Here is a 27,210-nt window from a genome sequence, read left to right as displayed (position 1 = left end):
TACAGTACCCTTGTTGCAGCAATACTTATTTCAGTTTGCAAGCTTGTATTTTCCAACTTCTCTATACCTTTCTCCCTAGTCATCCTCCCTTTACTCCCATTCATTCTCTATTTTACTTGAACTGCATCTCCAACCCCTCCAACACCACCCTCCCTCCAGGCCCTCTCTCTGTCCCAATCTTTGGGAACTAGCTCCAAGTAGGCAATGATCTAAACCACCGCCTTCTGGCCACCATGGCTCAAACCTATGGCCCTGTATTCCTACTCAAACTTGGCTCTAGAAATTTAGCCGTGGTGTCCAACCCTGAGCTGGCCAACCAAGTCCTCCACGCACAAGGCGTCGAATTCGGTTCCCGCCCACATAACGTTGTCTTCGATATTTTCACCAGTAATGGACAAGACATGGTATTCGCGATCTATGGTGATCATTGGCGCAAGATGCGCCGCATCATGACACTGCCATTTTTCACTAATAAAGTTGTGCACCAGTATAGTTATATGTGGGAGGAAGAGATGGATTTAGTTGTTCATGACTTGAAGAAAGATGAGAGAGTGAAAACTAAAGGAATTGTTATCAGAAAACGGTTGCAGTTGATGTTGTACAATGTCATATACCGGATGATGTTTGATGCTAAGTTTGAGTCACAAGAGGACCCTTTGTTCATTGAGGCAACCCGGTTTAACTCAGAAAGGAGTCAGTTGGCTCAGAGTTTTGAGTATAATAAATAAAAAAAATAAAAATAAATTAATAATAATTAAAGTCCAACAATAAAATTATTCATTAAAGCAAAGAGTAATTTAAATGCAAACATTAATTAATATCAAGAAAGCACATCAAAGTAAATTTCACAACTTCAAAATTACAAAATAAATCTAGCGAGAAATCCGATAAATCAGTAGAAGGCTATTTTGTCAAGAAATCCGAAAAATTGCAAAGTAGAAGGCTGGCATTTTTCAACAACTATTTTGTCGAGAAAATAAGGTAATCTCATTTTGTTCCCTGGTTTTGTTCTTTCATACAAATTACTGCTAAGTTCAATATTGTAACAGATTATCAGAACTCAACAGTATTTTCCATTGCTAAAATTTCTTCTTCTTATGTGTTCATAGAAAAATTATGGCTGCCAATGGAGAGAAGCATAAAATAGTTGTGCCATCGATCACATCATAGATGCTCCGATGAAAGGAGAAATCATTGAAGAAAATGTGCTATACATAGTGGAGAACATCAATGTTGCAGCAATAGAAACAACATTGTGGTCCATGGAGTGGGCCATAGCTGAGCTGGTAAACAATCCGACCATTCAACGCAAGATCCAGGATGAAATCTCGACCATCCTAAAGGGTCGGGGTTGTGACAGAATCTAACCTTCATGAACTACCATATCTCTAGGCCACAGTAAAAGAAGCACTAAAGTTGCACACCCCAATTCCTTTGTTGGTACCCCATATGAATCTTGAAGAAGCAAAGGTAGGGGGTTATACCATTCCTAAAGAGTCCAAGGTAGTGGTCAATGCCTGGTGGCTGGCAAAAAACCCTGCATGGTGGAAAAATCCTGAGGAATTCCGGCCCGAAAGGTTCTTAGAAGAAGAATGTGGCACAGACACTGTGGCTGGCGGAAAAGCCGATTTCCGATACTTGCCATTCAGAATGGGTAGGAGGAGTTGCCCATGTATCATACTTGCATTGCCAATTTTAGGCCTTATCATTTGGCCAAATTGGTGTGCAGTTTTGAGATGAGGGCAGAGCATGGAATAGAGAAGATAGATGTGAGTGAAACAGGGGGACAGTTCAGCTTGCACATTGCAAACCATTCCACTGTCATCTTCGATCCGGTGATGGCATGAGACGAACAGCCAAAGATTCAAAGGCCAGGGCAGTACTATTTCCGTTGTTGTTTTGATTGCTTTCACTATATTATTGTCATTCATTCCCAATCCTCAGTTAGTAAACAAAGGCATGAACTCTTAGAGATGAAAGGACGAGGACCACATGTAAATCTCACTTGATTGAAATAGAGAGTAACATTAGTTTCAAAGATAACGTGGAAATGTTTGAAACAGAACTAACCGGAGCGCTCCGGTTAGTTCTGTTTTACTCAGAGTTCGCATTCAATTTTTAAGGAAATGTTTGTAATTAATTCATTACTTCGGAATTCTACACATTTCTCATGCTCCGAGTGCCAAATAGAACCTAAAAGTAAAATGTTTCCTCAAACCCTATGTTCTTCAAAATTCCAACAGATTATTAAGGCAGGCATACATTGTGCTCAAAACAAGCATTATAAATGACCATGGAAGGAAAAAAGAAAAACCGGAGAGGCAAAGTTACCTAATGACAGAAAAAGATAATATGTGAAAACTGTTGATATTTTTTAATACAATGTGGATTGAAAATTGATTGAAAAAAGAAAAAAAAAAAACAACTATAAGAGAGAGCTTGTTACAAGGAACTCAATTCAATTAAAAACAAATAAGAAAGAGAGGGAAGAAAAACAAAAGTCAACTAGCTGCCCAGCAGGATACCCCCACATGCTGATCTGGCATTTGCTAAGGTCAACGCATCTTCATCCCCAGTGGTGCATGTACTAAAACAGTACATAATGGCCTGCAGGAAGATAAGTTATAGATAGAGGGAATTGGCAAACATTATACCTCGGCGAAGGCTTTCACTAGCAGCTGCAAATTTGTTTTCTAAATCAACTTCTCCTACAGCATTAGCAGCAGCACGCAACTGAAAAAAGGAGAGGCAATCACAACTACAGAGCACTATATCAGAAACTTACAATTCCAGCATCAAATCATTTAGACACAAACAACAAACTGTTGGGGAAATATGGCCAAGAGCGTGTGCATGCGCGCGCCTGTTTAAAGAAACTGAAATTCACATTTTATGCAAGATCTAAATAGCACTAATTTCATACTACATGTTAGCCAAACGGTTTCAAGAGAGTCACCAAGCTAGCTAAAAAATATAACATCCCAAACAAACCACTGTCATTTGGGCAAACCTATGGGAGGTCAAAAGAGTTCACAAAACAAATAAAATGATGGGATTTTCATTCCCTTCATTTTGAAACTCTCATAAACTTATATCCTCTTTCATGCTCCACAAGTTGAGCTTATCAGACAATTCCATTTAATTTTGTGCTTGATTTTCAGTTTTACACATCCTCCATCCCTTATATGCTATTTGCCTCTGGTAAACCTTGCTAGTTATCATATTTTTCTTTCTTATTTGCACATACTAATATTCATGTACCAAATGCAACATCACTGACTGATGCAAGATCAAACTCAACACCAAAAATGAAAGAATGACATCATACTGATTGATCAATTTACCTGATTCAAAAACTCATCAAGCCTTCTAGCACTTCTAATAATACTACCCTCAAAAACATCTGTCATCTCGATAACCTCCGCAAAATTTGCTCCCTAAAGAAGAATAGAAGCATAATGGCTCAGTACCAAACTAGCAAACAGTGGAAGAGAAGCGAAAGCAGAAAGCAGAGGGATAAGATATACAATTTTCTTTCTTTTTTTTTTTTTTTTTTTTTTTTGGGGGGGGGGGGGGGAGGTTGATTAAAAGCAACAAACTTAAAGAAATTAATTGATTTGACTATTTAACCTTGCTTTTTGTTTTTTTCCCTGTTTCAAGTAAATAACATTTTTTTATTGGCACTAGGTGTCCAAAAACAAAGTCCCGACTAATCCAATGGGTGCACAGGCTCCGGTAAGGAGTTTCTTGCAAGTGCACATCGGGTAATTCAAGGGAAAACTCCCCATAAAACATATTCTACAAGTCTTGACACACCCTTAACGATATATACAGCCACCCCTAGAATTTTAAATTTGCACACGATTTTGAGTAATAAAATTTATTCTACAACTCTAGCGTACCCACATGTTTTTCAGGAATAAGAGGCTAGCGATGTTGTTCCAATGTAATAGACAAATTCTATAATTCTAGAGTACCCACATGAAACACTTGATAGAGGCAAGACCTACATCCTTTTGAAATAAATGACGATCAAATGTTATAATAGTTATGATAGTAACATAACCTGTGCCATGTTTATTTTTAGTCTAAATAGGGTAACTTTCATGATTAAGTTATGAAGTTTATCTTGAAAAAGTTTCCAAGGTGAGTCCCAAATATTTCGTAAGAGGGTTTTTATGTTTAGGCACTCTTGAAAATTGCAAAGCCGACATGGCTCTTATTAGTAGATCCACAAATAGACTCTACATATTAGCAATACCGATCTTATAGGTTTGGGATATTTAACATTCAAGTTAGCAGTTACCTTGAAATGAGTCTAGTTTATTTTATGTTTGATCATTTCATACCTGCTATTATGTCAACAAGAACCTACTTGGTTGTTTGACCACAACGTTTTGTTAGAACTAATAATATACTGATTATATCTATATATATATATATATATATATATGAACATCAAACAGCAACTCTAGAAATGCGAATATAGACTGACCTTTGACCAGCAATAAATTACATCCATCAAGAATGGCCTTACAGTTGATTCCACGTACTCTTCCACATTTATCTCCAGTTTGCATTCATATTGAATCTACAACATAGACAACAAGTATATATAAATATTCAATTGCCAAATTAAATTTGTGAACAGGAAAAAAAAAGAGCTAAATAATTAAACACCTCCGCTATTCTTCTTGCACTTTCTTGAAGTTGTTGTAATGGTCTGGCAAGCTCAGTTCGCAGTTGTATCTGCTCACTAGATTTGTCTCCTGGTATAAAGCAACTTGCAAGAGCTGCAATTTGGTGATGATCAAGATCATTGAATGTACCTTATCAAGAAACAAACAAACACTCAGAATTCATGATCATATCAAGGCTACATAATAATCTTCATTATATGGGCAGCAATGGAAAGTGTGGATGAAGAAGGGTTTTTAGAACTTGAACCAACAATTACATGAAGTTTCAACTTTTAAAAATATAGTGTTTATGCTTTACATGCAACTGTTACTGCCTTTTAAGTTGTTGTATGTGATAAACATATCTTCCTTAGGCTGTTGACCAACAAAAAGTTTTCCTTTGAGACCAACAAGGCATACACTGCACTGGGGTAGAAGCTATTTTCCCTATAGGCATCCTCGCTCCCCCAGCTTCCTCCTTTCCCTCGCCTCTCTTCCCAAAAATCACCAACCCTTAACCCTCCCCCAACCCCGCCCTTCGCCTCCCTCCTAACCCAACCCTATCTGAAAATCACTGCCCCCTACACCCTAATCCTCCCTTATACTGCACCCTGATGAAAATCTAAAGTGCAGTCGAGAATGACATTTCCGGCAATGAGAGAGCTCTGCTATTGCTGTGTTCAAGTGCTGCTACGAGTGTTTGCTCAGTTTTCCTCCCAAGTTGCTTTTGTGTGAACTGCGCTACTGGGGTTTTGTATGAACTGAAGCTGTAGTTGTTATCTGTTCTCGGGTTCAATCCCCTAGTTGTTTCAAACTGGGCTGCTGCTGTGTGTTGGTTTGTTAGTAGTTGTCTTTATTTTTTTTGGATCAGTAAATAAGAATTTTATTAAAAATAGGAGAAGATAAGTACACGGAACATATACAAGAGCCACACCTATGCATGACTATCCAAAGATAAAAGAAAATCATGTATATTCATGCCATTAAAGTCTATTACAATCGACCAATGGAATAAAGTATGAAGAAAAAAAAGTTCCAATCTTGTCCAAAAAAAAAGTTCCAATCTTGTCCATAGTCCGTTCACGATCCTCAAAACTCCGACCATTCCTCTCCATCCATATGCACCACCATGGGCAGATCGGTATCCTCTTCCACATAGCTACAATTGAGAGTTACCTGGAATGCCTTGCCAGCAGGCCAAAAAGTCAACAACCCTTCTAGCAAAGATATCATTCCATAAGCTCTTGGCTACATCACAATGCGATCTTGCTGCCATCGAAGAAGGGCAGTCCAATTCAGCCATGAAGAGCCATTCAGCCAATATAAGGGGAAGGGAATTAAAGTGACTTGTTCGGTAAATTATGAAGGAAGTGCGAGTTGTGGCAGGACGAAAGGTAGGGCAAAATCAGTGGTTTTAAGAAGCTCAAAATAGTCTTGTGGAAGTAAGGGGGTTGAACGAATTAGAGAAGCGCACCAAAGTACGAAATTAGCTTCGTAGCTGATAACTGGAGTTGTATGTTTACAAGAGACAAAACTGGAATTCATCTCCCGTAACATCATATGGAGTTTGTGGAATTGTTGTCACGTGGGGTGGTCGTATCAGCCTTCTAAGGGGGCTTCGGTAGGCATCTTAGTAATGTGGGATAAAAGGGTGGTGGAAAAAAAGGATGAGTGTGGGGGGAATATACAGTGGCTACTTCTTTCAAGAATGTGGAAGATAGTTATCAATGGTCCTTTGCCGGTGTTTATGGTCCCAATACTAATACCGAGAGAAGAGGCAAGTGGGAAGAATTGGTTGGTCTTTGTAGCTTATGGAGCCTTCCTTGGTGTATTGGGGGAGATTTTAATGTCGCTTCCCAAGCGAACGATTAGGAGGTCCTAGCTCTAGCTCAACAATGACGGACTTTTCTGACTTTATTTATGAGCAAGATCTTCTGGACATTACTCTAGAGGGTGGCACTCACATGGTCCAGTAATAAAGAACATCCAGCTTGGTCAAGACTTGATAGATTCCTCATTTCGCCCGATTGGGAAGCACATTTTCCAGATCTAATCCAAAAACGGCTTCCAAAGTTATGTACGGATCACTTCCCTATTCTCATTGATTGTGGAGGTATCCAAGGAGGTAAAAGATATTTTAAGTTTGAGAACATGTGGCTGAAATCAGAAGGCTTTGTTGAGCAAGTTAGACAATGGTGGTCTTCCTATCTCATACAAGGCAACCCGAGTTATGTGCTGGCTTGTAAGCTAAAGGCTCTCAAGGAAGACTTGAAGAAGTGGAATGAGCAGATTTTTGGGAATGTAGAACACCGAAAAAATGTCCCTCTTCAACGAATTACAGGGTTTGGAGGATGTGGAGGAGGAGAGGGGGCTTTCAAAAAAAGAAAAGGCTCACAAAAAGCAAGTCACCTTTGGATATTGAAAGGATGGCTTTAATGGAAGAGATTTCATGGGGACAAAAATCTAGGGCTTTATGGTTAAAAAAAAGGGGATAAATGCATCAAGTTCTTCCATTGCATGGCTAATTCGCATAGAAGTTGTTGCTGTGATCATTGTTACATATCTGACCTTGCTTCAAACTTGGTTACACTGCCGTGGTCACTGTTGTGCTGCAGGGGTAATTATGTTTCCAATTCTATTATTGAACTTTTACTCATAAAAAAAGTCTATTATTGAGTTTTTGCTCCCTAATTTTTTTCCTCTTCTTATCTGAGGCTATTTTCACTGACTAATCCCTTGTGTGCGTGCAGTCAGTTTTGCTCTCTGGTTGCTGCTGCATCTGATGAGTTTTAGCCGTTCTATCTGACAAAACATGATGGCTGTGCTACTGGGATTTCTTTCTAAATGTATAATGTCTGTTGAGTTGTTTAGCTCCTTTCTGGCTGCTATGATACCTGCTGCAACATTGGGTGTTTCTAGTTGTAGAGAGGGATGTTTCAGTTGTGTTTTTTATGTTGGAAAATATTATCGAGATTTTCTTTTTGGTCTCCACCAAACACCTAAAGTAAGTTATTTCCTCCCAAAATATTTTTGACAAAAAAAAGTTTTCTTATTTTCCTCATTTAACGACAAAACAAACACAGCCTTAAAACTTCAGGCTGGGCAAGAAAGACAAAGACACGTGTACTTTTTCCTTCTTATGAGCCCCCAGTTCGGCAAAATAAGTCTTGATCTTATAGCATGTGCTAACTTCAGTTTGGCCAGCCCAGTCCAACCTAAGCTCACTAATATTAAGCATGAAGTAATAGAAGATTTTAAGGACCACAAAAAGAACAGTGCATGTACCATTAAACATCAGTTCAGTGACAAGGAGCTCATCGCCTGTGTCTATCAAGCAGGCTGCCCGTCCCTTCAACTGGACAACACCATCAGCATCAATATGACCAAGCCTTTTCAAGACCCGTGAACGGTTCTTAAGTTCATCACGGAATTTTTGAAGCTGCAAAATTGACAAGAGACAAAAACAACAGATGACAAGAGCTGATTGGCCAAGTGGGAAGATTAGAAGACATCTTTGAACATTAACAACTATCAATATGCAAGCCTGCATGATTTTCCTTACTCTTTTGTAACATGAGCATATTCTCCACATGCTAAGGGAAAATATTTCAAAGAAGCATCGAAGAAACGCAATACCTGGGAATCACGCATTTTCGACTTAAGTTGTTGAATTTCATGGTTCACTTCTGCTTTCCTCAGGAAACTTCTCATCTGTTGCACATCTTGGGACTATTTTTGCACAATGGAATAGTTAAACAAAGTCCTTACGGAAAAAGAAAAATATAAGGCAGCATGCTGCCTTCAAAAACTTGATGGAACAATAGAATAGTGGAGTTATTTAGAAAAATAGGATGAACCTTCTGCAGCGGATGTGCATATAACTTCTGTTCAAGTTCCTCAATTTGGTTCACCAACTCCACAATTTCCGGATCTTTAATGCCCATGTCCTGCATTTCAACATTACAATTTGGAAATAGCAGAACCCATCTAGTTTCATTACATTGTCCCAGATTCCATCGAAATAAAATCTCAATACGTGTATAATAAATTAAATATATATATACACACTATAAGCTAAACTGAAAATTACAGTGAAATTGGAAAGAGCCAAGAATGAGCGTACATGGAGAAAATCTATTAAATACTAGCTAAGCAAATGATCCAAAAAAACATAACGTTTGAGAGGTACTAACTCAACTATAAACTAACTTATCAAAAAATATCGACTACGAAACAACTAGAAATTATGAACCAACTTATAAAAAATATCGACTATGAAACAACTAGAAATTTCGTTATGCCCATGTAAAGAAGATGCGACTCCAAATGGAGCTAATAAGAACAAATTTAGATGCAGCTAGATCAAGAAAAATCAGATTTTTGCCTAAAATGGTACCAAAAAAAATCAGATAAACAAAAAATGTTGATTAAATGCTATTTTAATTTCTGAGTTGAGGGTAATTCGCTCTCAATACCCATCACTGGTTATCGTACCACCTCAAGGTCATGAACATAGGAACCATGGTAACAAAGTGATACATGACATCCTAGAGCCCATATGTACCAAAACAACTACACACACCAGCCACGTCATAAGATCAGCATACAGCTAATAGTTACCTCCACAGGATTAAGCTTAGGAAGGCCTTGCGGAAAACGTGTTTTCAGTTCCTGTATGGCAAGCAATATACTTTGCCTCGCTTCCAATGGCCGGAGATCAGAAGGAATGGATACCATCAGTTTGCTTAGAGCAGAAATTAAGGGCAATTGAACAGGTACCTAGAGTTAATAGAAATAGATATTAAAATCCCAAACAATCATTTCATAGAGTTGCACAAATAACTATACTGAACCACAACTAGAATTATAGATACCACTGCTGCACATCTCAACTCACCACATGCATTTCACCCTTTTCTCCAGGATGAGGTGGGCATGGCTTTGGCCGTGAACCATTCTCACTTGAACCTGGTGAGCAATGAAGTAAAGTATCTACTATATATCCAACCCCACGCGATGACAATGCACCTACCCCAGCGGAGGGCTTTTTCATAACATTAACCACAACCCCCCAACCCCAGTCTGTTCCACCTTCCCTTATCTTGACCTGAAATCAGAAAAGCGCTTCCAAGCGAATACGAGAGCTTAAATGTACCATGGACTATTATAAGATGAAGCCACACATAGCCTAAGACACATAGCCTAAGACAGTGCATGCACAAAAAAACAGAAAGAACTAAACTAAAGATAATTACAAGAAAAGATGCACAGAAAAAAAAAAATGACAACTAAATTATTTATTAATAATTTGTGGTGGACACCTGCCATAAAAGGTATATTTCAGCTCGTTCTTTCTATAAGGCCCTCACACAACCGCAAAATAATCACTTCCCATGAAGAATTTGGAAAAATAAGGCCCCTCCTAGGGCAGCATTTTTTGCATGGACTGCGTCTCTGGGAAAGATTCTGACGATGGATAATCTACGGAAACAAGGGGTGATAGTGGTGGAATGGTGTTGTATGTGTAAACAAAGTGGTGAGACTGTAGACCATCTTTTACTACATTGCAAGATTGTTAGAGCGTTATGGGTAGATGAATTCAGACGGCTAGAGCTAGCCTGGGTTGTATACATGCGACAGTGGTCGAACTTCTGGCATGTTGGTCGAACCTGAGACGTTTGAAGATAGGGAGCGTGGAGGAGATTAGATTAGTTTTTGTTAGAACTCTATTTTCTTGGGCCAAAGCTGTAGATTTTAATGGCCTTGATTTTCATGACTTTCTTATTTCTATTTTTTCTTCCTAAATAGGTGTTATATCTTGTATACTCCCTGTGTACTTGGGCTATACATTTTCTTATTAATATATTATAATCATTTACCTATCAAAAAAAATTATTTATTAACTTACATACTGACAAAAAAAAGTACAAAAAAAAAAAGAAGTAACAAAATCAAAATTTGTCTTAAAAAGCAGTTCTGTTCAGGAAAACACTGCTAGGATTGGTCAAGTAACCCAAAAACACCCAGGCCCTTAAAACATTTTTTATAAGAAAACAGAAAAGATAGCCAATATGCCACATTATCACATACCAGCCGACCAGGACGAAGATGGTACAGAACCCTTTCAGGCCTGGTTATTTCAGCCATCAACTTCTTCTCAAGTTGGGCTATATCTAGTTTTAGCTTATGATATTCAGCAACTTCAGCCTACAAAAAAACAAATATATATATATATATATATAAATATATACAATTGAAACAAACATTAGAAAAAAAAAAACATTGACGGATTGAGTGACAAAAGTTACCTCTCCTGAAGCATCAAGCACCACAGCTTCCTGCTCCAACTTCGAAACTTTTTTCCCTATATCAGGTAAGGCCTATGCAGAAGAAAAAAACTGTAATGAACAAACATTATGCAGCAGTAATGATAAAAATGAAATAAAGGTTTTAGCAAAACCTTCTCGTGCTGAAATTGATGGAATGAATTCCTGATTACATGCTCAGCAGTAAACTGGCCTTCGGCACGACTCATTAAATTCAAAATTGAGTAGTAGCTCAGCCTGAAAGTACTAACTAGTGGTGCAGGTTTGCCCAAAACCATGTCCCTGAGTGAGTTCATCTCCATCTGTAAAAAATAAGCAGACACCATTGATTTGATGAAACCAAAGGCCAAATTGTCTTCTCACTCATTTTTTAAAATCCAACAAGAGACTATGGAAAGAATCAGAAAACATCACAAATTGAAAGAGCTTATGAAACGAGAATTATGAAAGTTTTGGAGGATCTAAAGAGTTTGCATGCATATAATCATGTAATACAAAGAGGGAGAACTAGCCACAAAATCACCTGCTCATCAACCATTATAATACAAATACCACGCTCATCTTTGCCACGGCGCCCAGCCCTCCCACTCATCTACAATATCATTGAAAACTATCATACAAGTGTGTAAGCAGTCTCCAGATCCCAAAAAATGAACTCTTCAATCACCTGTATATATTCACCAGAACCAATGTAACGATGACTATCACCATCCCACTTCTTGACAGCTGTGAAAACAACAGTTTTTGCTGGCATGTTTAATCCCATGGCAAACTGTCACAAAGGAAGTTATTAAAAAGTTAGTCAATCTGCATTTTAGATATAGACCGAGGCAACTATAAAACTGATTTTGAAACAAAGCAAGCAGGGGGAAGAGGGGTAATAAACAAATGCTTGGAGAAAGTCTTACTGTTTCTGTAGCAAAAAGGGCCTTTACAAGGCCTTCCTGGAAAAGAATTTCCACCAATTCCTTGATAACAGGAAGAAGACCAGAATGATGAACAGCAATACCTCGCTGAAGTAGTGGCAACATCAACTCAATAGCAGGTAAGTTTCTGTCTTCCTCATTCAAGCAGAGTATTGCATTACGAAAAACCTCTTCCACAGTATCCTTTTCCTCTTGATTATTAAAATCAAGCTTTGACATGGACATCGCATGTTGTTCACATTCTCTTCTACTGAAGCTGAAGATGATCACCGGTTGGAATTTCCGTTCCATAATCATCTGAAATTCAGCAAAACAGCAATTCAAGTACTAAGCAAGGGTATTCAAGATGCATGGTTATGCAATATAAAACCAGAGAAAACATTTGTGACTTTACAACTTACATTATGAAGTAAACCTGGAGATCTGCTTGCCTAAAATTATAATTTCTAGGTCATGAACATAAAGACCCCAGCTTGAAATAAACAATTGTAAGTGTTGGCAATCTAGATATGTCAACATAATGGACTCGTAAACTACTGCAAGGCAATCAAACTTCTGAGGGCACCACTTAGAAGCACAGAAAAAATTTACTGATGCTTCTAATCTTCATAACATCACAACAGACAGCAAAGGTGTTGATACTAGATCCTGTACAACCTACAAAAATTTTGTATCCCAAAAGTCCTTTAAGAGGCCCTTTACAAGCATGGGTCAAAAAGGCTATGAACTAAAACATTCTGTAACCAGACCCCCATTCTAAAATATAGTCAAATTAATTATCAAACTGTTTATATTTAAAAAGCAAATTGCACCTAAACTCTCATTCTCATCAAAAAAATTGCACCCAAAGCCTCATTCTCACCATTGTTCCTTCCATTTGTCCTGTTAACACTTCATGCTCGAATCCAAAGGGGAAAGATTTGAAAGAATAAACAAAGAATGGATCACAGCATCAAAATTTGGACCACCTGGTCCGAAAGGATAAAAACAAACAAATTTAGCACTTGAAACTGTAAGCCTCACCTTCACAATTTTGTATATGTCAGAACCACCAGAAGCATTCCCACCTCTTGCAATCCTCCCACCTGCTTTCCCATTAGAGCCCTTGTTAACATCAAGTTTCTGTTTTGAGAAAGTGTCCTGCAGCTTCACAAAATTGTCCTCCCTGAATTGCTCATTCTCATCGACCACAAGATACAAACCATTTCCACCCATGGGAAAAACATAATGCTGCAGAGGAGTCGGTCGGAAATCAGTGTACACCACATGACATGGCTGTTTGTGCAAATAACAGATCCACTCAGCAAACTCAGTGGCATTCGACATTGTTGCTGACAGAAATACCATTTTAATAGCAGGCGGCAAAAATATAATACTCTCTTCCCAAACAACCCCTCTTTCACGATCCTTCATATAATGGATTTCATCAAATATGACCCATGCGACTTCCTTTAGAACCTCTGATCCCCTATAAAGCATTCCCCTAAGAATTTCAGTTGTCATGACCAAACAACTAGCATTAGGTGACAGAGTAACATCACCTGTCATCAACCCCACATCTTTAAACTCCTGACTAAGCTCCCTGTACTTCTGATTGCTCAAAGCTTTCAGTGGTGAAGTATATATAACCCTTTGCTTCTCTCTAAAAGCCATTGCTATCGCATATTCAGCAACTGCAGTTTTACCAGCTGAAGTATGCGCTGACACCAGAACCGACTCATTCCGTTCTAAGCATGCCACAGATACCTGCTGAAATGGGTCAAGCGTAAAAGGATATGTTTTTGCCGTCTTGCCATTATATATGGGATTTGAGAGGGTTCCATGACTCGATTCATCCTTGGTTGAAGTGTATCCACTCGGAACCGCAACCTCGTGCACACATGTGCGCATCAAATTGCTTTTATTTTGGAGAGAAGCTTGATTAGGTGTCCTTGTAACCTCTGATTCTTTGGGTTCTCTTTGTCGATTCACAACAGACTCAGGATTTATGGTTTCAGTGACCTCTGAATCTTCAGGTTCTCTCTGTCGTTTCGGAGCAGATCCTTGATTATGGATTTCAGCAACCTTTGATTCTTCAGGTTCAGGTTCAGGTTCTTTTCGTTTCCCTAGGGACGGAGATTCTTCCATAGTGAAAAATCAAACCTACTTCTCTTCTCAAACTCACTTCAACCTGGCTTAAACTCAGTTTAAGTTTTTTGAGCCCTTAAACTAAATATTGAAGCTTTTTATCTGTTACACAAATCACAAAACAATAAATTGGAAAAGGTTCATATTGAATAGAGTGAACTAACGCCTTAGTCCGGATTCCAGAATATTTCATTCATAAAAGAAAGCCTGCATCGACACATACAGGAAAAACTTATTTGAAAGTAATCATACTTTGCTAACATTGAATATGGAAAAGCAGCAATTCTTCTCTTTCCTTTTTCCTTCATTTCTTAGTTACCAAACAGTCTTATGTTTGAAGTACATACAGTTTTTAACAATATAAGAAATGCATATATCAAACAAGCGCATGTATATAATACGTAGAAGAGGAAAAGAGAAAGGGGAAATTAGGGTTTTTCATTGAAGGGAAGCAGCATACCTGCAACGGCCACAATGCACCTGAATGACGAAATTAAATTGCGGGATTATGCAACACTGCAAAATATCCGTTCGTTGGGCTGAGCGGAAAATATATTTAATCGTTGCAATTACTGGGTTCAGGCCCATATATTTTATCGGTGCAGTATTTCCCTCCAAACTATTTATAAAAAGATAAATGATACTTAGAGTGTACAAGTGTGGTGTAATTATTTAAAAAAATGAATAAATATAAAATTTATATAAATAAAATTAATTTTTTAATAATAAACTTTATTCTTTTTTAAAATGACTGTATAGTATTTATATATTTTACAATTGTATGTAGTATTACTTTTATAAAAATTAAAAGTCTACATTTTTTTAAGACATGAGTGTGCATCAAGCATATAACATGTCCATGTTTTCTAAAAGAGGACTCTTACATCCATAAATAAATTATATAAAAATAATCTTATAAAATGACGTAATTTCATCTAATTCGTTATATTTATTTTATAATAAAAGTAATTTTATAATCTGACAAAACATATTAAATCATGTCAATTTATAAAATTAATTTTATGTAATCTATTTGTAACTAAAGTATTTTCCTTTTTAAAAAATGCAGGTTAAACAATTTTTAAGCCCCTTTATTAAAAAAGCATGTGTTTCTCTCATGACTGAGAGACGTAGCAATTTTATCTCGGATAGTGCTACGTCTACTGATATTTGGGTCCCGAGACTTGTAATTCTTTTTTTTATTTTTTATTTTTTTGTGCCTCTTTACATACATTTTTGTAATTCCCTTAAAAAATTTTAAAGAAAAATTCATAACATTATTAAAAAAAATATCTTAACCATAAAGTAAAAAAAATAAAAAACCCATCGAGACGCATAGCATTTTTCTTTTTAAAAAAAGTATATTTTCAAGTCAGTGTATAGAGCACATCTAGTAAAGTACTTACATAATATAATTCGATTTGAATCTTACAAATCAAATCTTACTATTTAAATTATATGAATGGTATTTTTTACATATTAACACGAGGATACTCTATTTTTTAAGAGTATGCTAACCTAAAAGGGGAGTAAGAAAGGAATAGGCCAAAGTTTTCATTTTGTCCTATTCCTTTCTTACTCTATCTTTTTGTCACTGCTCCAATCAGGTCCCATTTGAATAAGATCTAAATGTACAAATTTTACATAAGTCTTTTTTAAAAAAAAAAGAAAAAAAAGATCTCGTTAAAAAAAAATAAGTTTCTCACACTTTTTCATAATGGGTCTATTTTTTTTTACAAAAAAACTGTGCAAAACTTGTATATTTAGGACTTGCATATATCATTATTCTTTTTTTAAATGGGTTGACAGAAAGCCAATTTGGCCGTTGGAGGAAAACTTTGTCTCAACCAAGATTGATTACACATGGTTGGTTTAGATTTAGATATGAGATGAGATGGTTTTAAATGAAAAATAAAAGTTAAAAAAAGTATTGTTATAATATTATTTTTTAAGATTATTATTATTTTAGGATTTGAAAAAATTGAATTGTTTATTATATTTTATGTGTAGATTTAAAAAAATTATAATAATAAAATAAAATGAGATGAAATAAAATACATTTTGAATCCTAATAGGACCTACATTTCCGTAGTAAATTCATGTCGGTTCTTGGGATGTACTTTTTAAAAAACAATGCTTATGGTTTATGTCCAAAGGACAATTTTCCTCCAAACCAAGTTGAGAGAAACAACCTCTTTAAAGAATTGTTGTAGGTTCTTTGGTTATTTGAGAAACAAATGTTTTTCTTTTTTGAAGAAATGGACACATGACAATTTTTTAACCTTCACTTTTAAAAACATATGCACCTGTCACATACTCAGTAGACGCTTATCATTTTTATAAATTGTTTGAAGAAAGCTTTCTCCAATTTAATTTAGAAGAGAACTCTATCGACCAAATATGGTGATATGTCTCGTCATTATCAACTTAGGTCTCGTTTGGTTATACGGTTCAGATGAGATGAGATGTTTTATTGAAAGTTGAATAAAATATTGTTATAATATAAATTTTTGATATTATTTTTATTTTTAGATTTGAAAAAGTTAAATTGTTTATTATATTTTGTGTGAGAGTTTAAAAAACTTGTAATGATTATATGAGATGAAATAATTTTGTTTTATGTAACCAAACCAACTAGTGATCAAACGTGTCAATTAATGAGTACGGTATAGAAGCTAGTTCCTTCCACTTTCGAAAAAGAGTAATGATATACTTATAACTCTTTTTCACAACTTTACAACCATATGTTAAATTAAGAGTATTTATGTAAAATTATATTACTTTATAAGTTATTTTACAAAAATATCCCTCATTTTATATATAGTTGTATAAAAATTGTAAAAGAAATTATAATTGTATCATTTTCCATCGAAAAAAGGCTTGAGATTTCAAACTCATCTCCTACCTTACATTGGGCTTACAGTAGAAAAACAAATAATATAATAGGATAGCAAATACAATGACTTAACATATCATCTTTTCATCATCTCTAGATCTCCAGAATGGTGTCCGAGCCGGCCGAGTGGCCGGAGTACCTTACCTTTCGGGTTTGGTTAAGTTGATAACCACCATATCCAAACTTCTGTGGAGACTTTCCCAAACCAATGTTTTAATATTTTAAGTTCATCATTCATCCAGTGGATAGTTGTGGTTTGGCATGTGCACAAAAACTGCAAAAGTACATATATCTTCACAACTGGGAATTTTATACCAAGCAAATCTATTCTCTCAACCATACACCTCCTAGTAGCTACTGAAATTCATGTATATTAAGCAACATCATTGACGGATTGAAGAACTATACACTCGAACTAGGCCTTACAATTACATCCTTCTTGCTTTCTACATGGCAACTGAAGTGGGAGAACTACCAACACTAAATTGAATGGGCAAAACAATGTAGAATTGATCTCAAGACAGCACATATGGAAGATCTTAGGCACATTCCAAACTGGATTGTTCACAAGTCTGGAAATACACTTTCATGGAATATTAATCGTACCGTGAGAAAAGCTTCTCTCTCCATTTCTCAACTTCTGCATTGCACTTCCAGCAACAGTGCCAAAATACAAGGAAATATCCACTCCAATTACCCAAGGATCACTTCTCGGTGGGCCTGCACCTGGAAAATCCAGTTGTTGCATACAATTAATACATGCCATATGGAAACCCATGAACATGTTACTAGAAAGAGTATTAAGTTCCCAACCCGGAAGAAGAATCGTTAGCAATTAAGACTAAATTAAGCAATTCCACCATCAGAGCTGCTGCAGGCTTGATTCGGAGGAATGCCGCTTCCAAAATCTCCATCCAAGCTCATTTGCTGGACTTCTTGAGGGGACAGGATTTTAATGCAGCGAACACAGTTAACAAATTCCCTGAAACACCCAGAAACAGAAAAGGTAAGAGACAGACTACTATGCTGATAAATTTTATGGTTTCACAAGTCTGGTAAATGTTATCCAACAATGTGTGACCAATTTTAACCACACTCCAATTCTTCTAGTGGTGGATGTTCCACATCACAAGTGGTTTTACATGGAAAACACATTCCTTAGATCAATGAACCTTAACACACTTTGTAAGAAAACATTAACAAGCCAGAAAACTTTGCTTCCCACTCCTCTCAGGTAGATTTCGAATGTACAAAATGCACCCGATATGTGGCCTATAGGGCATTATAAAACCAATTTTGAACCAAAGGCCTCGCCACTATCTTTCCAGCAGGAAAGCCTACAAATGTGTGTGTTGTGCATATGCACAAAAAAACTGTGATCTGCAACCAGAGAAGGACTGAAGGACATACTCCCAAGGGTCATCTCCCAATAAGAGAACATCATTCTCATGATCTACATAGACAAATTTCCAGCCGATTCGCTGTCTATCCTCCAACTGTCCCTCTATGCCAAACATTCGAGCAAGACCCTGTTTAAGCGCACCATAATCTACATAACGGGTGATATCAATGGACCTCCCCACAGCTCCACGTTTGTACACCTTCAAAATAGGATTTGCCAAGTCAAAATCCAAGGTAAGTATGAAAAATCAAACAGATAGAATTAGTGCCAGTTGCTGAAAAGTTTTATTTAAAGCACCAAACCTTGGTATATGTCCGCATTCGCTGGAATTGCGGTGGTGGGGCCCAAGGACCTCTGTTCATGAAGCTGCTATCATTTATGGTGGAATCAATTGAGTTGAATGTCATTTCTGGAACTCCAAAAGACTGAGAAACCATCGAGGATGAAAGGTCCTGCTGAGCATCTTTAGAGTTTTCATAGTTCACAAGCATGCCTCCTGAAGTGACATCATTATGGAAATCCTTTCCAAACCCATCCATGCCCTTAGATAATAAAGGATCAGGATTCAAGGGTATGCCCAATTGGCCATCAATAGGCTCATAAGGAGCATTACTCCTGGGATCTGCCTGAATTTCCCCATGCTGACTGGTGTCTCTGAACAACAACGATTGTGGATTGAAAGAGATCGAGTTGTTATTCTGGTGCAAATGTACATCATTCTGTGAAAGGCAAACTGAAGTAGTCGAAGATGATGTGTCCAAGTAATCTGTCTGGCCAGCTGCACCATTGAGGTATGTTTGTGAAGTGAAAAATCCTTGATTATGATTCTTAGAGACGCTCAATGAAGGCTTTACATTTGGTTTCTGCTGCAAATCTTTAACAGAGTTAGCATTAGATGACACAGTTTCCAATGCATTTTGACTAATAATTGTGGCAGCAGACTGAGCCATGTCCTCCCCCATTGTTGTACTTCGTTGGAGCCTGCCATTCATCACTGGTTGAACCACATTAGAGCAGTTGTTCGTGGAAGGTGAAGTTGAACAAGATGGAACATCATCAGTAATTGCAGACTGCCCTGCTCCAGCAGCTGCTGTCACTAAACTGCTAGCAATCACAGATAGCTGATGGGAAGATGAGGGAAGGCCCACATGCCCTGATATTTCAGGCAGAATGCCAGATTGCTGGTGTTGAAGCTTTGGCTGCTGGGGCGGCTGAGAGAGACGAATATTTGTGTGGCTGTTATTCTTTATCATCTGATGTCGGATAGTGTTAGACTGAGGAAGCGAGGTTGAGGTTGCTTGAGGGAGCTCCAGTATTTGGGTAGGTGTCATAGACCTAGAGAAGCTCTGGGAAATATCTAACGGCTGCCTCTGAGGATCTTGGAGTTGTGTTAGTTGAGCCGGCTGTTGCAGGGTCGACTGTTGTGCTAGAATCGATTGCTGCTGTTGCTGAAGTTTCTGTAAAAGTTGAATCTGAATCTGACTATCAGACATCTGTAATTGTTGGTTTACCTGGTCAGGCAGATGAGGTTGAATAAGGTTTTGCTGTTGGTTCTGACCCATACTCTGTGGTTGGTGCTGTTGCTGTGGGTTCTGAGAAATATGTCTATGAGACTGATGGTTTTGAGTCAATGGCTGTTGCTGAAGGATATTGTTAGTTTGAACAAGAGACTGAGGCTGCAGAATTTGGGTCTGAACTTGACTTGATGGAAGAGTTTGATTAACCAAATTTGGCCTAGATTGTTGAGCAATATCACCCAGCTGTTGCTGTGGTTGAATGATGGATCCTAATGGGTTCAATGTTGATGGTAGCTTTGGGAGTTGATCAAACTGTTGTGCTTGCTGAGGTAACCTCGGGGATTGGGAAGTGAACTGCATGTTGTTTGACTGAGGTATTTGTGGTGCTGACAAGCCTAACTGACGGGAAAGATCTGCTGCTCCATTAAGACTTTGCAGAACTGGTCCAGGCATGGAATGAATGTAATTTGGCTGTATCGAGTTAGACAGGCAAGGGTTTTGTTGCATATTCATCCACTGGACTAAACTTAGGCCAGGAGGAGCCTGAGGATCCTTCATGCAGATATCATCACCAAGCCAAGGCATTGTCCTTCTGAATAAGGCATCAAACTCAGAGGATTCATCATCTGCAATAATAGTAAGGTAAGTCAAATGTCCTCTCACCAAAATTGAATATAGCCGTCTTTTTACTTTCTGCCTTGGCAAGAGTAATTAAAAAATGGTGTACAACCAAGTCACAGAAAGAACGAGAAGCCTCTTTGAGAATTCAATCATCAGCATAAGGCATTTCACACGATCAACTTTCGAAAGGCAACTCAAAAGCTACCTTTGAAGGCCAACAAACACTGACCAAGACAAAACAAAAAGAAAATCTATCCCATGAGATATTCATGTTTTATTGGATAATTGAGTCAGATGACACCTTCAACTACTAGAGGAAAATGAATTGCACTAAAGCAAATATCATTAGCAACAAATGACCTAGGTGCCATACAAGCAAGAATCATTTTCTGGATTTATGAACAAATGACATAGAAAAATAATAGAGATTAAAATTTAAACAACTGCTGCTGACAAGATTTAAGGTTGCCACAGAACATTTTGTACCTGGCATTCCTGGCTGCCTTGGACGCTTTGATCTGAAGTACGGAGGGGGGCAGATAAAAAATGGAGCAGTTACCGGTTCAATTTCCCAGATTGAGACCCGGTTACGTCTTTCCCCAGCTGTTGACTCATCCCAACCAACCTGTTAAAGAATATGCAAGTGATTAACATGGTAATCTGCACTATCGATAGTGAGGATATGCCTACTGAAATAGCAAAGACATCCCAGAATTTCCACCTGTAAATTACGCCACTGTGAGTTCTTCCATCTAAGAGGGTCAAGATCACTAATACCTGTGATTGTACCCATATACCTGCAGAAGAAACACTTTTTCTTTAAGACCAAAACCTTTGAAAAGTTCAATTATCCCAAACAAATTTCTTCAGATCTAAGAATGCCATTGCCCTTCTCATTTCTCAATAAACTAGATCAACTATTCAATAATCGTGGTTAGAGTTAAATATAAATAAAGAACCAATCAAAAAGAAGCCAATCTTGTCTTCTTCCATCAAGCCTCCATCAGCATTCCACAATATGAACTTTGAGCACAATTTTCACAAGCATTGATGCCATACTATTATGATATTATCAACATTCTGAGCAAGAATAACAATTCAAATACAACTACCTTCTTGTTCCTGACTCTTCTGTTTCAAACATCATTCGAAAGCGCATGCCAGGTGATATTTGGTTGCTATATACAGCCTTGTAGTACTTGGCTAAAGGGATGACAAATTCTGATGGACTTGCCCTGCATATACAAAGGATATTTCCGTTTGATTCCCAGGTATGGAGAAATTAATTCATATGACCTACAACTAAGCTTATGCACTCGAAATCTAATAAAAAATGTAAGGAACACTTATCACTGAAAATATTAGAAATAGGAAAATGAAAGATATTAACCTCGGATTATAAAACACAGTGAATGGGCTATTATTCGCTGCCGCATGGGCTGCTGCTGCTAGAATCCCTATATGCATACTATCACTTGACAATACCGACGATGATAGATTGGTGGGTTGCCTGTTAGCCCGTCTAATGCCCAAAAGAAGCTGCTGCTTTTCGTCCCTGCTTACAAGCATTAAATACCATACAGTTAATACAGAGGTATTTGTTTGATTTGAAGTGTTTTGGATCAAACTAGATTTTGGACCCTGAACCATATGTAAAATTTCAAACTCCTAAAAACAATCGTAATTTTCAATTTAGTCTAGAAGGTTTTTAAAAAGTCAAAATGATACCCTCACTATCACAGTTACCCTACAAAAAGTAATTGCAGGTATAAAACAAAAAGACATTTTATGCGCACACATCCTTCTAATGCTTAAATGAAACTAATCTCACAAAAAAACAAAACACTCAGATGCATGTGAATCCAATATTTAAGAAAGTCCAGTAAGTAAAAAACATTAAGGACCCCTACACCCTGAATTAGCAAGAAGATATAACTTAAAAAGCCATGTCTGCTACGAATGTGCACAAAAAAGTTCGATAAATCAGAAATTGTTGTTATTATGGAAACAATAAGTAAAGATAAAATTTGAGATGTTTTAAAAACTTGAAGGACTAAATTGAAATAATTGACAGTTTGTGGATGAAATTGAAATCTAACACATGCATGTAAGTGATGTATTAAGAAGTATTACTAAGAGACTTATATAAAATGCATTATGTTATCAGCAACTCCAAAAATAAAAGTCTGGAAAGTCCCAATTCGTGAAAATTACCTAATGAATAAAACAGAGTCGCCAGCCAAAAGCCTCTTTCCGCTAACAAATAGGCTCCATCCAGTTGTAAGCAAGTGACGTTTTGGTTGTCCTGGTGCAAGGGAAAGCAGGAGTTGGCCAAATATGTTTAGAAAGGAACAATAGAAAACGTGATAATTACAGGTAAAGATGATGTGTTGCTATGCTTGGGAAATGAATTCTAAAGTGGAATTAAAAGTTGGGATTTGTGAATTGATTAGAAAGAAAGTTACTTCAAAGAAAAATTTGAAAGTTTGATCTTGGGAGTTTAAAGCTTTCAAATCCCAAGTTTTGGTTCAACTGTAAAATTGTTCAGATGGAAAAGAACATACCACGGTAGATATGGCGGAAAGTCCATAAATTATCATGCAAATCCCGGGCCACTAGTTCTTGAGCAGGTGGTTGCATATTGAAATCCTATACAGAAGCAAGAACAAGATGAAAATTTGAATGAACCCACAAAACCGTTGGAATCAAGCATATTGCTTACAAGAGGAGGAAAAATTTTCTCTGCAGCACGGCGTGGCACCGAGAAACCTCCATGGGTACTTGTATCACTTGCTGTCAATGTTTTACAGAAAAACTCTGGTTGGGGCTTATTTGTCTTGAGTGCAAGATCTGATCTCAATAACGCATCCTTGTCAAACTGCATATGAAGCTTGATAGATTCAAAATGGGTTGCTGATTTGGGACAAGCTAAGTTCAAATTCAGAAGTCCCTAAAGATTGAGTAATGTATAGTTTTTCTGTAGCTTAGGAATAACCAAATTCACAAAGCATAAGCTACCATGTGACTTAACAACATCAACAGTTTTGGGACAGAATAAAGATGCTAGTCATTTTGGTGTCGAGTCCAACTTATAAAAAAATGGCGTCAAGTCCTTACAGAATGATAAGGCTGGAGTGTCATCTGAGCATATACTTCATCTGTTTCTGGATCCGCCTAAGAATTCAAGCACAAAAAAATGGACAAGCTTAGTAATGAAATCAATATGTTTGGAAGGAAAAAGCCTGCTAATGTCAGCCATACATGCAGGGTAACATTGTGAAGGAGGCATAGTAGCTTTGAAGGTAGATTAGGGTAGTTTGGGATCTGTGCATCCACATCCTTCTTCATAGAAGCTGCAACCTGAAACCAGGATTGTCACTTTCAAGTCAGGACTCTGAAAGAAGAAGATAACATAAAGTACACAGTTCTTTTCATGGTACAATCATAAAAGAAACTGCATGCCTGTAGTTCAACAAAAATTTCAAGCCAATGAAATACCTATATTCCATATTTTTTTTTTTACTTGGTTCAATGGCTAAAATACACTAGGATAAGAATTTTACAAACTATGATGAAACAAACTACTGGAGTGTATAAGTAGCAATAATAATGATATAATTATTTTGACGGAAAAATCTAATTGTAAGCGATTCTGCATACTAATACGCGCACCCATTCAATATGATTGGTCAAAAAGTAGATTTTATTAAAAACAATGCTAATTTGAATTTATAATATGAAGACAATAACATTAGTACGCAGATTGGTACGCAAACTTGCTTGTACATGGCAAAACTCAAGAATAAAATACATATAGTTCACACGAAATAAAATGGATGTATAAAGTAAGCTCGTAACTTCACCACACTAACACAATCTTGGTACTTAAAATGAAAGGCTTGCATAATTACAAGACAAAAAAATGCATCATCTCACCCTATAAGGTAAAACGATATTTACCTACCAAACTCCCACTTTAGCAAAATCCGAAAGGACTTATCTTTTTTCCCTTTCACATAGACTTTCTTCATTGATTTCACCAAACCGCTTTATTCATTAATTTCACCAAACCGCTTTATTTTGTAAAAATACGACCAGACATAAATCTCCGCACATATCTATAGATGAGCAATAGATACAAAATAAGAAATGAAAAGAAACAAGAAATAAAGAAAAAGAAAATCAGACAGTATAATTAGAGATAGAGACTAATACAATTCAGACAAGCAGAAACGAAGGAGTAGAAGTGAAGGTTAAGCAGAGACGCACCAACACGGCGCACGATATCTGATACTACCCACCTGTTCACTGTGACCTTGAGGGAAGTAGACCACGTGGGTCCCAGCCGGCGGCAGGTTCACCAGCGGCCCGGCGCACGCTTGCCATAGCTCCGGGTTTATGCTCTTCTTGTCTCCTCCTGCACCACGTTTCACCCTCTTATTCTTCAGAGAATACTCCATCATATCATTAATTCTTATCTACCCATAAAGCACGTTTGTTTCTCCAGAAACAGAAATGGAAATTTTGGAATTTTGCAAATAGAGTAGAAGCAGTAATAGGAGATTCTCTTTTTAAGATCGATTTTCACGGAGACATTGGCAAATTACAAAGTCCGTACAAAACATGAGCGTACACAACCGAAGAAGAAGATAAAGACAAAAGGGAAAAAAATAAGCGCAAAATCCATATTTTCTGATCCACCGATTCGTCCAATGCTCTATCACTCGTAGAGAGAGACAAACAGAGACGAGTGGACATATAGATATAAACAGAGACAAAGAGACTTAACCTTCGCAGGGAGTGGACGCTGCCGTGACGGAGCCGGCTCCGGCATTCGCCGGCGTCTTCATTGTGTTCTCCGGCGAATATTACAAAATAAACAAACTATTGGCCAGGTAATTTCAACGGTCCATTTCTGTCTGGTGAATCCAAGCTCGGTTAAGTTCAGATAAGCAACAAAATCCAAAGCTTAGAAGTAGAGCAAACTTTTGACTTTCTCAGCTGACGAGCTCAGATCAGCTCAGGGAAGGACCAGAAAGCGACTTTCTGAGAATATCCGGGGACCAAAAAAAATGAACAAAAAGTAAAGGAAAGGAAAAGATTCCGGCTACCTCGCCGGAAAGTGGGAGTAGACCGACCGGCCGACAAGGGAGGGAACGAGGAAGGAAAAAAGGGTTGGGATTTGTTTGCTGAGTTCCTCAAAGACCAGACCAAATGCTGAAGCTCTGCCCCCTATCTTCCCCTACAACACCCAGACATCTCCCCTCTATTCTTCTTCTTCTCCCCTCTCTCTCTCTCTCTCTCTCTCTCTCCCTCCCCGGATTAGTGCTTTTTCTGTCCTTTCCCTCTCTTTATGTCCCTCTATGACCTTTGTAATGAAAATTCTAACACTTTTTTTCAATAAATTCCACTGCAAACTTTTTTTTTTATCCTTTTTCTTTTCTTTTTCAGATTTGTTTTCTTGGGTTTTTATCATAAATTTTATGTCTTCTCTTAAACAAAATAATATTTTCTAATAAAAAAAAAAAAAAAAAGTGTCTCAATCGAAATAAAAGCCTCAAGGAAGACAATTGTTGTTTTTCTATATATAATTTCTTTCATATTTTTCCCATAATTAATTAATTTTCATTTTTTAAAATGTCTCTCCTGTTTCCTTCATAGGCAGCTAAACCCAATGATTTATAATTGTTGACCCATTTTTCTGACCATCACCATCACACTCCATTATGTGCAAATGGTAAATTTATTTTGAAGGACTCATTGCACATTTACACACACATTTATTATACAGCATTGTTGTTATAATGTGCATCACAAGAAATGCAATGCTTTATATTATGTCATTTATGCAGTGTCTTAAATAAAACTAATTACAACAACACAATTAGCTAGTCTAATTATTGTTGAGAGAGCAAATTGACAACTTAAACTCGAGATTTTTTAAATGGATCATCGAAGCTCAAGACTTGTTTGGAAATAGATCTTATCTTAAAATTTTCATTTCATCTCATTCTCAAATATAATTCAAATATAAAATTTTTAAATTAATCATTACAACTTTTTCAAACTAATCATTATAAATTTTCTAAACTTTTAAGCAAAAAATAAAAAATAATAAAAATTTTATAAAAATTATAAAATTATATTCTAACAATATTTTAATTCTATAATATTTTTTATTCAATTTTTTTCTCTCTCTTTTCCCAAAATCCAAAAAGTATTCAACTCAAACTATTTCACTACTATTCACAAACTATTTTATTACTATTTATAAAATTCTCATATCATCTTATTACTATTCATAAAATTCTCTTCCTATCTCAAAAATAATAAATTCCCTGCTATCCAATAAAAAAATCCATTACAGCTGTTCCTTTTAGTTATTGTGCCAAAGGAAAAAAAAAAAAAAAAAAAAGATATAACACAAGGAATCTAAATATCAAATCAATAATGCTTGTAAAAAGGCTGCTTCATCCAGGGTTCTTTGATTTTCTTATATTTTTTATTGTTGAGTTGGATTTAATGTAATACTTTTAACTAAATAAATTTTACCAATAAATTAATTGTAAGAGTAATATATATGCACCACCATTATTATGAAATCTAAATCAAGACTTGGTTAACAATAAAATAGAGTTTGACCTAAATGCTACCCAAATTACAACCTATGCTCAGATAACATTATCTGATTATTACAATTATTTGATCCCATTTTA

At 36.8% G+C, this 27,210-nt stretch overlaps 2 protein-coding genes and 1 pseudogene across 6 annotated transcripts; 1 reads left to right on the top strand and 2 right to left on the bottom strand.

Annotated features, from left to right (window-relative positions):
• Positions 1–1,142: 1,142 nt before the first annotated feature.
• On the top strand, positions 1,143–2,469 carry LOC121242703 (annotated as a pseudogene).
• On the bottom strand, positions 2,328–14,665 carry LOC121242702 (DExH-box ATP-dependent RNA helicase DExH10). 3 transcript variants are annotated; one of them, XM_041140634.1, is made up of 17 exons: positions 14,519–14,665; positions 12,955–14,160; positions 11,914–12,228; positions 11,673–11,777; positions 11,529–11,597; positions 11,140–11,307; positions 10,988–11,059; positions 10,770–10,886; positions 9,577–9,786; positions 9,300–9,458; positions 8,537–8,626; positions 8,316–8,408; positions 7,965–8,118; positions 4,681–4,829; positions 4,496–4,591; positions 3,345–3,437; positions 2,328–2,733 (listed from the first exon to the last, which is right to left on the bottom strand). In XM_041140634.1, exons 2-17 carry the CDS (start codon positions 14,056–14,058, stop codon positions 2,623–2,625), a joined length of 3,105 nt encoding a protein of 1,034 aa, XP_040996568.1. In that variant the 5' UTR covers positions 14,059–14,160; positions 14,519–14,665; the 3' UTR covers positions 2,328–2,622. The 3 variants fall into 3 exon arrangements, with proteins under 3 accessions (XP_040996568.1, XP_040996567.1, XP_040996566.1); XM_041140633.1 differs by having other exon boundaries at positions 12,955–14,265; positions 14,519–14,645; XM_041140632.1 differs by lacking the exon at positions 14,519–14,665 and having other exon boundaries at positions 12,955–14,503.
• A 2,681-nt stretch (positions 14,666–17,346) lies between these two features.
• Positions 17,347–25,850, bottom strand: LOC121242577 (auxin response factor 19-like). Of its 3 annotated transcripts, XM_041140472.1 has the most exons (15): positions 25,284–25,850; positions 24,796–24,911; positions 23,756–23,854; positions 23,612–23,668; positions 23,217–23,372; positions 23,059–23,143; positions 22,709–22,799; positions 21,885–22,049; positions 21,607–21,729; positions 21,216–21,291; positions 20,981–21,119; positions 18,659–20,499; positions 18,365–18,555; positions 17,768–17,936; positions 17,347–17,680 (listed from the first exon to the last, which is right to left on the bottom strand). In XM_041140472.1, exons 1-14 carry the CDS (start codon positions 25,342–25,344, stop codon positions 17,801–17,803), a joined length of 3,336 nt encoding a protein of 1,111 aa, XP_040996406.1. In that variant the 5' UTR covers positions 25,345–25,850; the 3' UTR covers positions 17,347–17,680; positions 17,768–17,800. The 3 variants fall into 3 exon arrangements, with proteins under 3 accessions (XP_040996406.1, XP_040996408.1, XP_040996407.1); XM_041140474.1 differs by lacking the exon at positions 25,284–25,850 and having other exon boundaries at positions 24,764–24,880; XM_041140473.1 differs by lacking the exons at positions 24,796–24,911; positions 25,284–25,850 and adding an exon at positions 24,455–24,608.
• Between the last annotated feature and the right edge of the window lie 1,360 nt (positions 25,851–27,210).

Source organism: Juglans microcarpa x Juglans regia, chromosome 8D (assembly GCF_004785595.1).
Source record: "Juglans microcarpa x Juglans regia isolate MS1-56 chromosome 8D, Jm3101_v1.0, whole genome shotgun sequence".
NCBI classification, from domain to species: domain Eukaryota; kingdom Viridiplantae; phylum Streptophyta; class Magnoliopsida; order Fagales; family Juglandaceae; genus Juglans; species Juglans microcarpa x Juglans regia.
The sequence above is the reverse complement of the archived record's forward strand: the minus strand, read 5'-3'. Positions and strand labels throughout refer to the sequence as shown.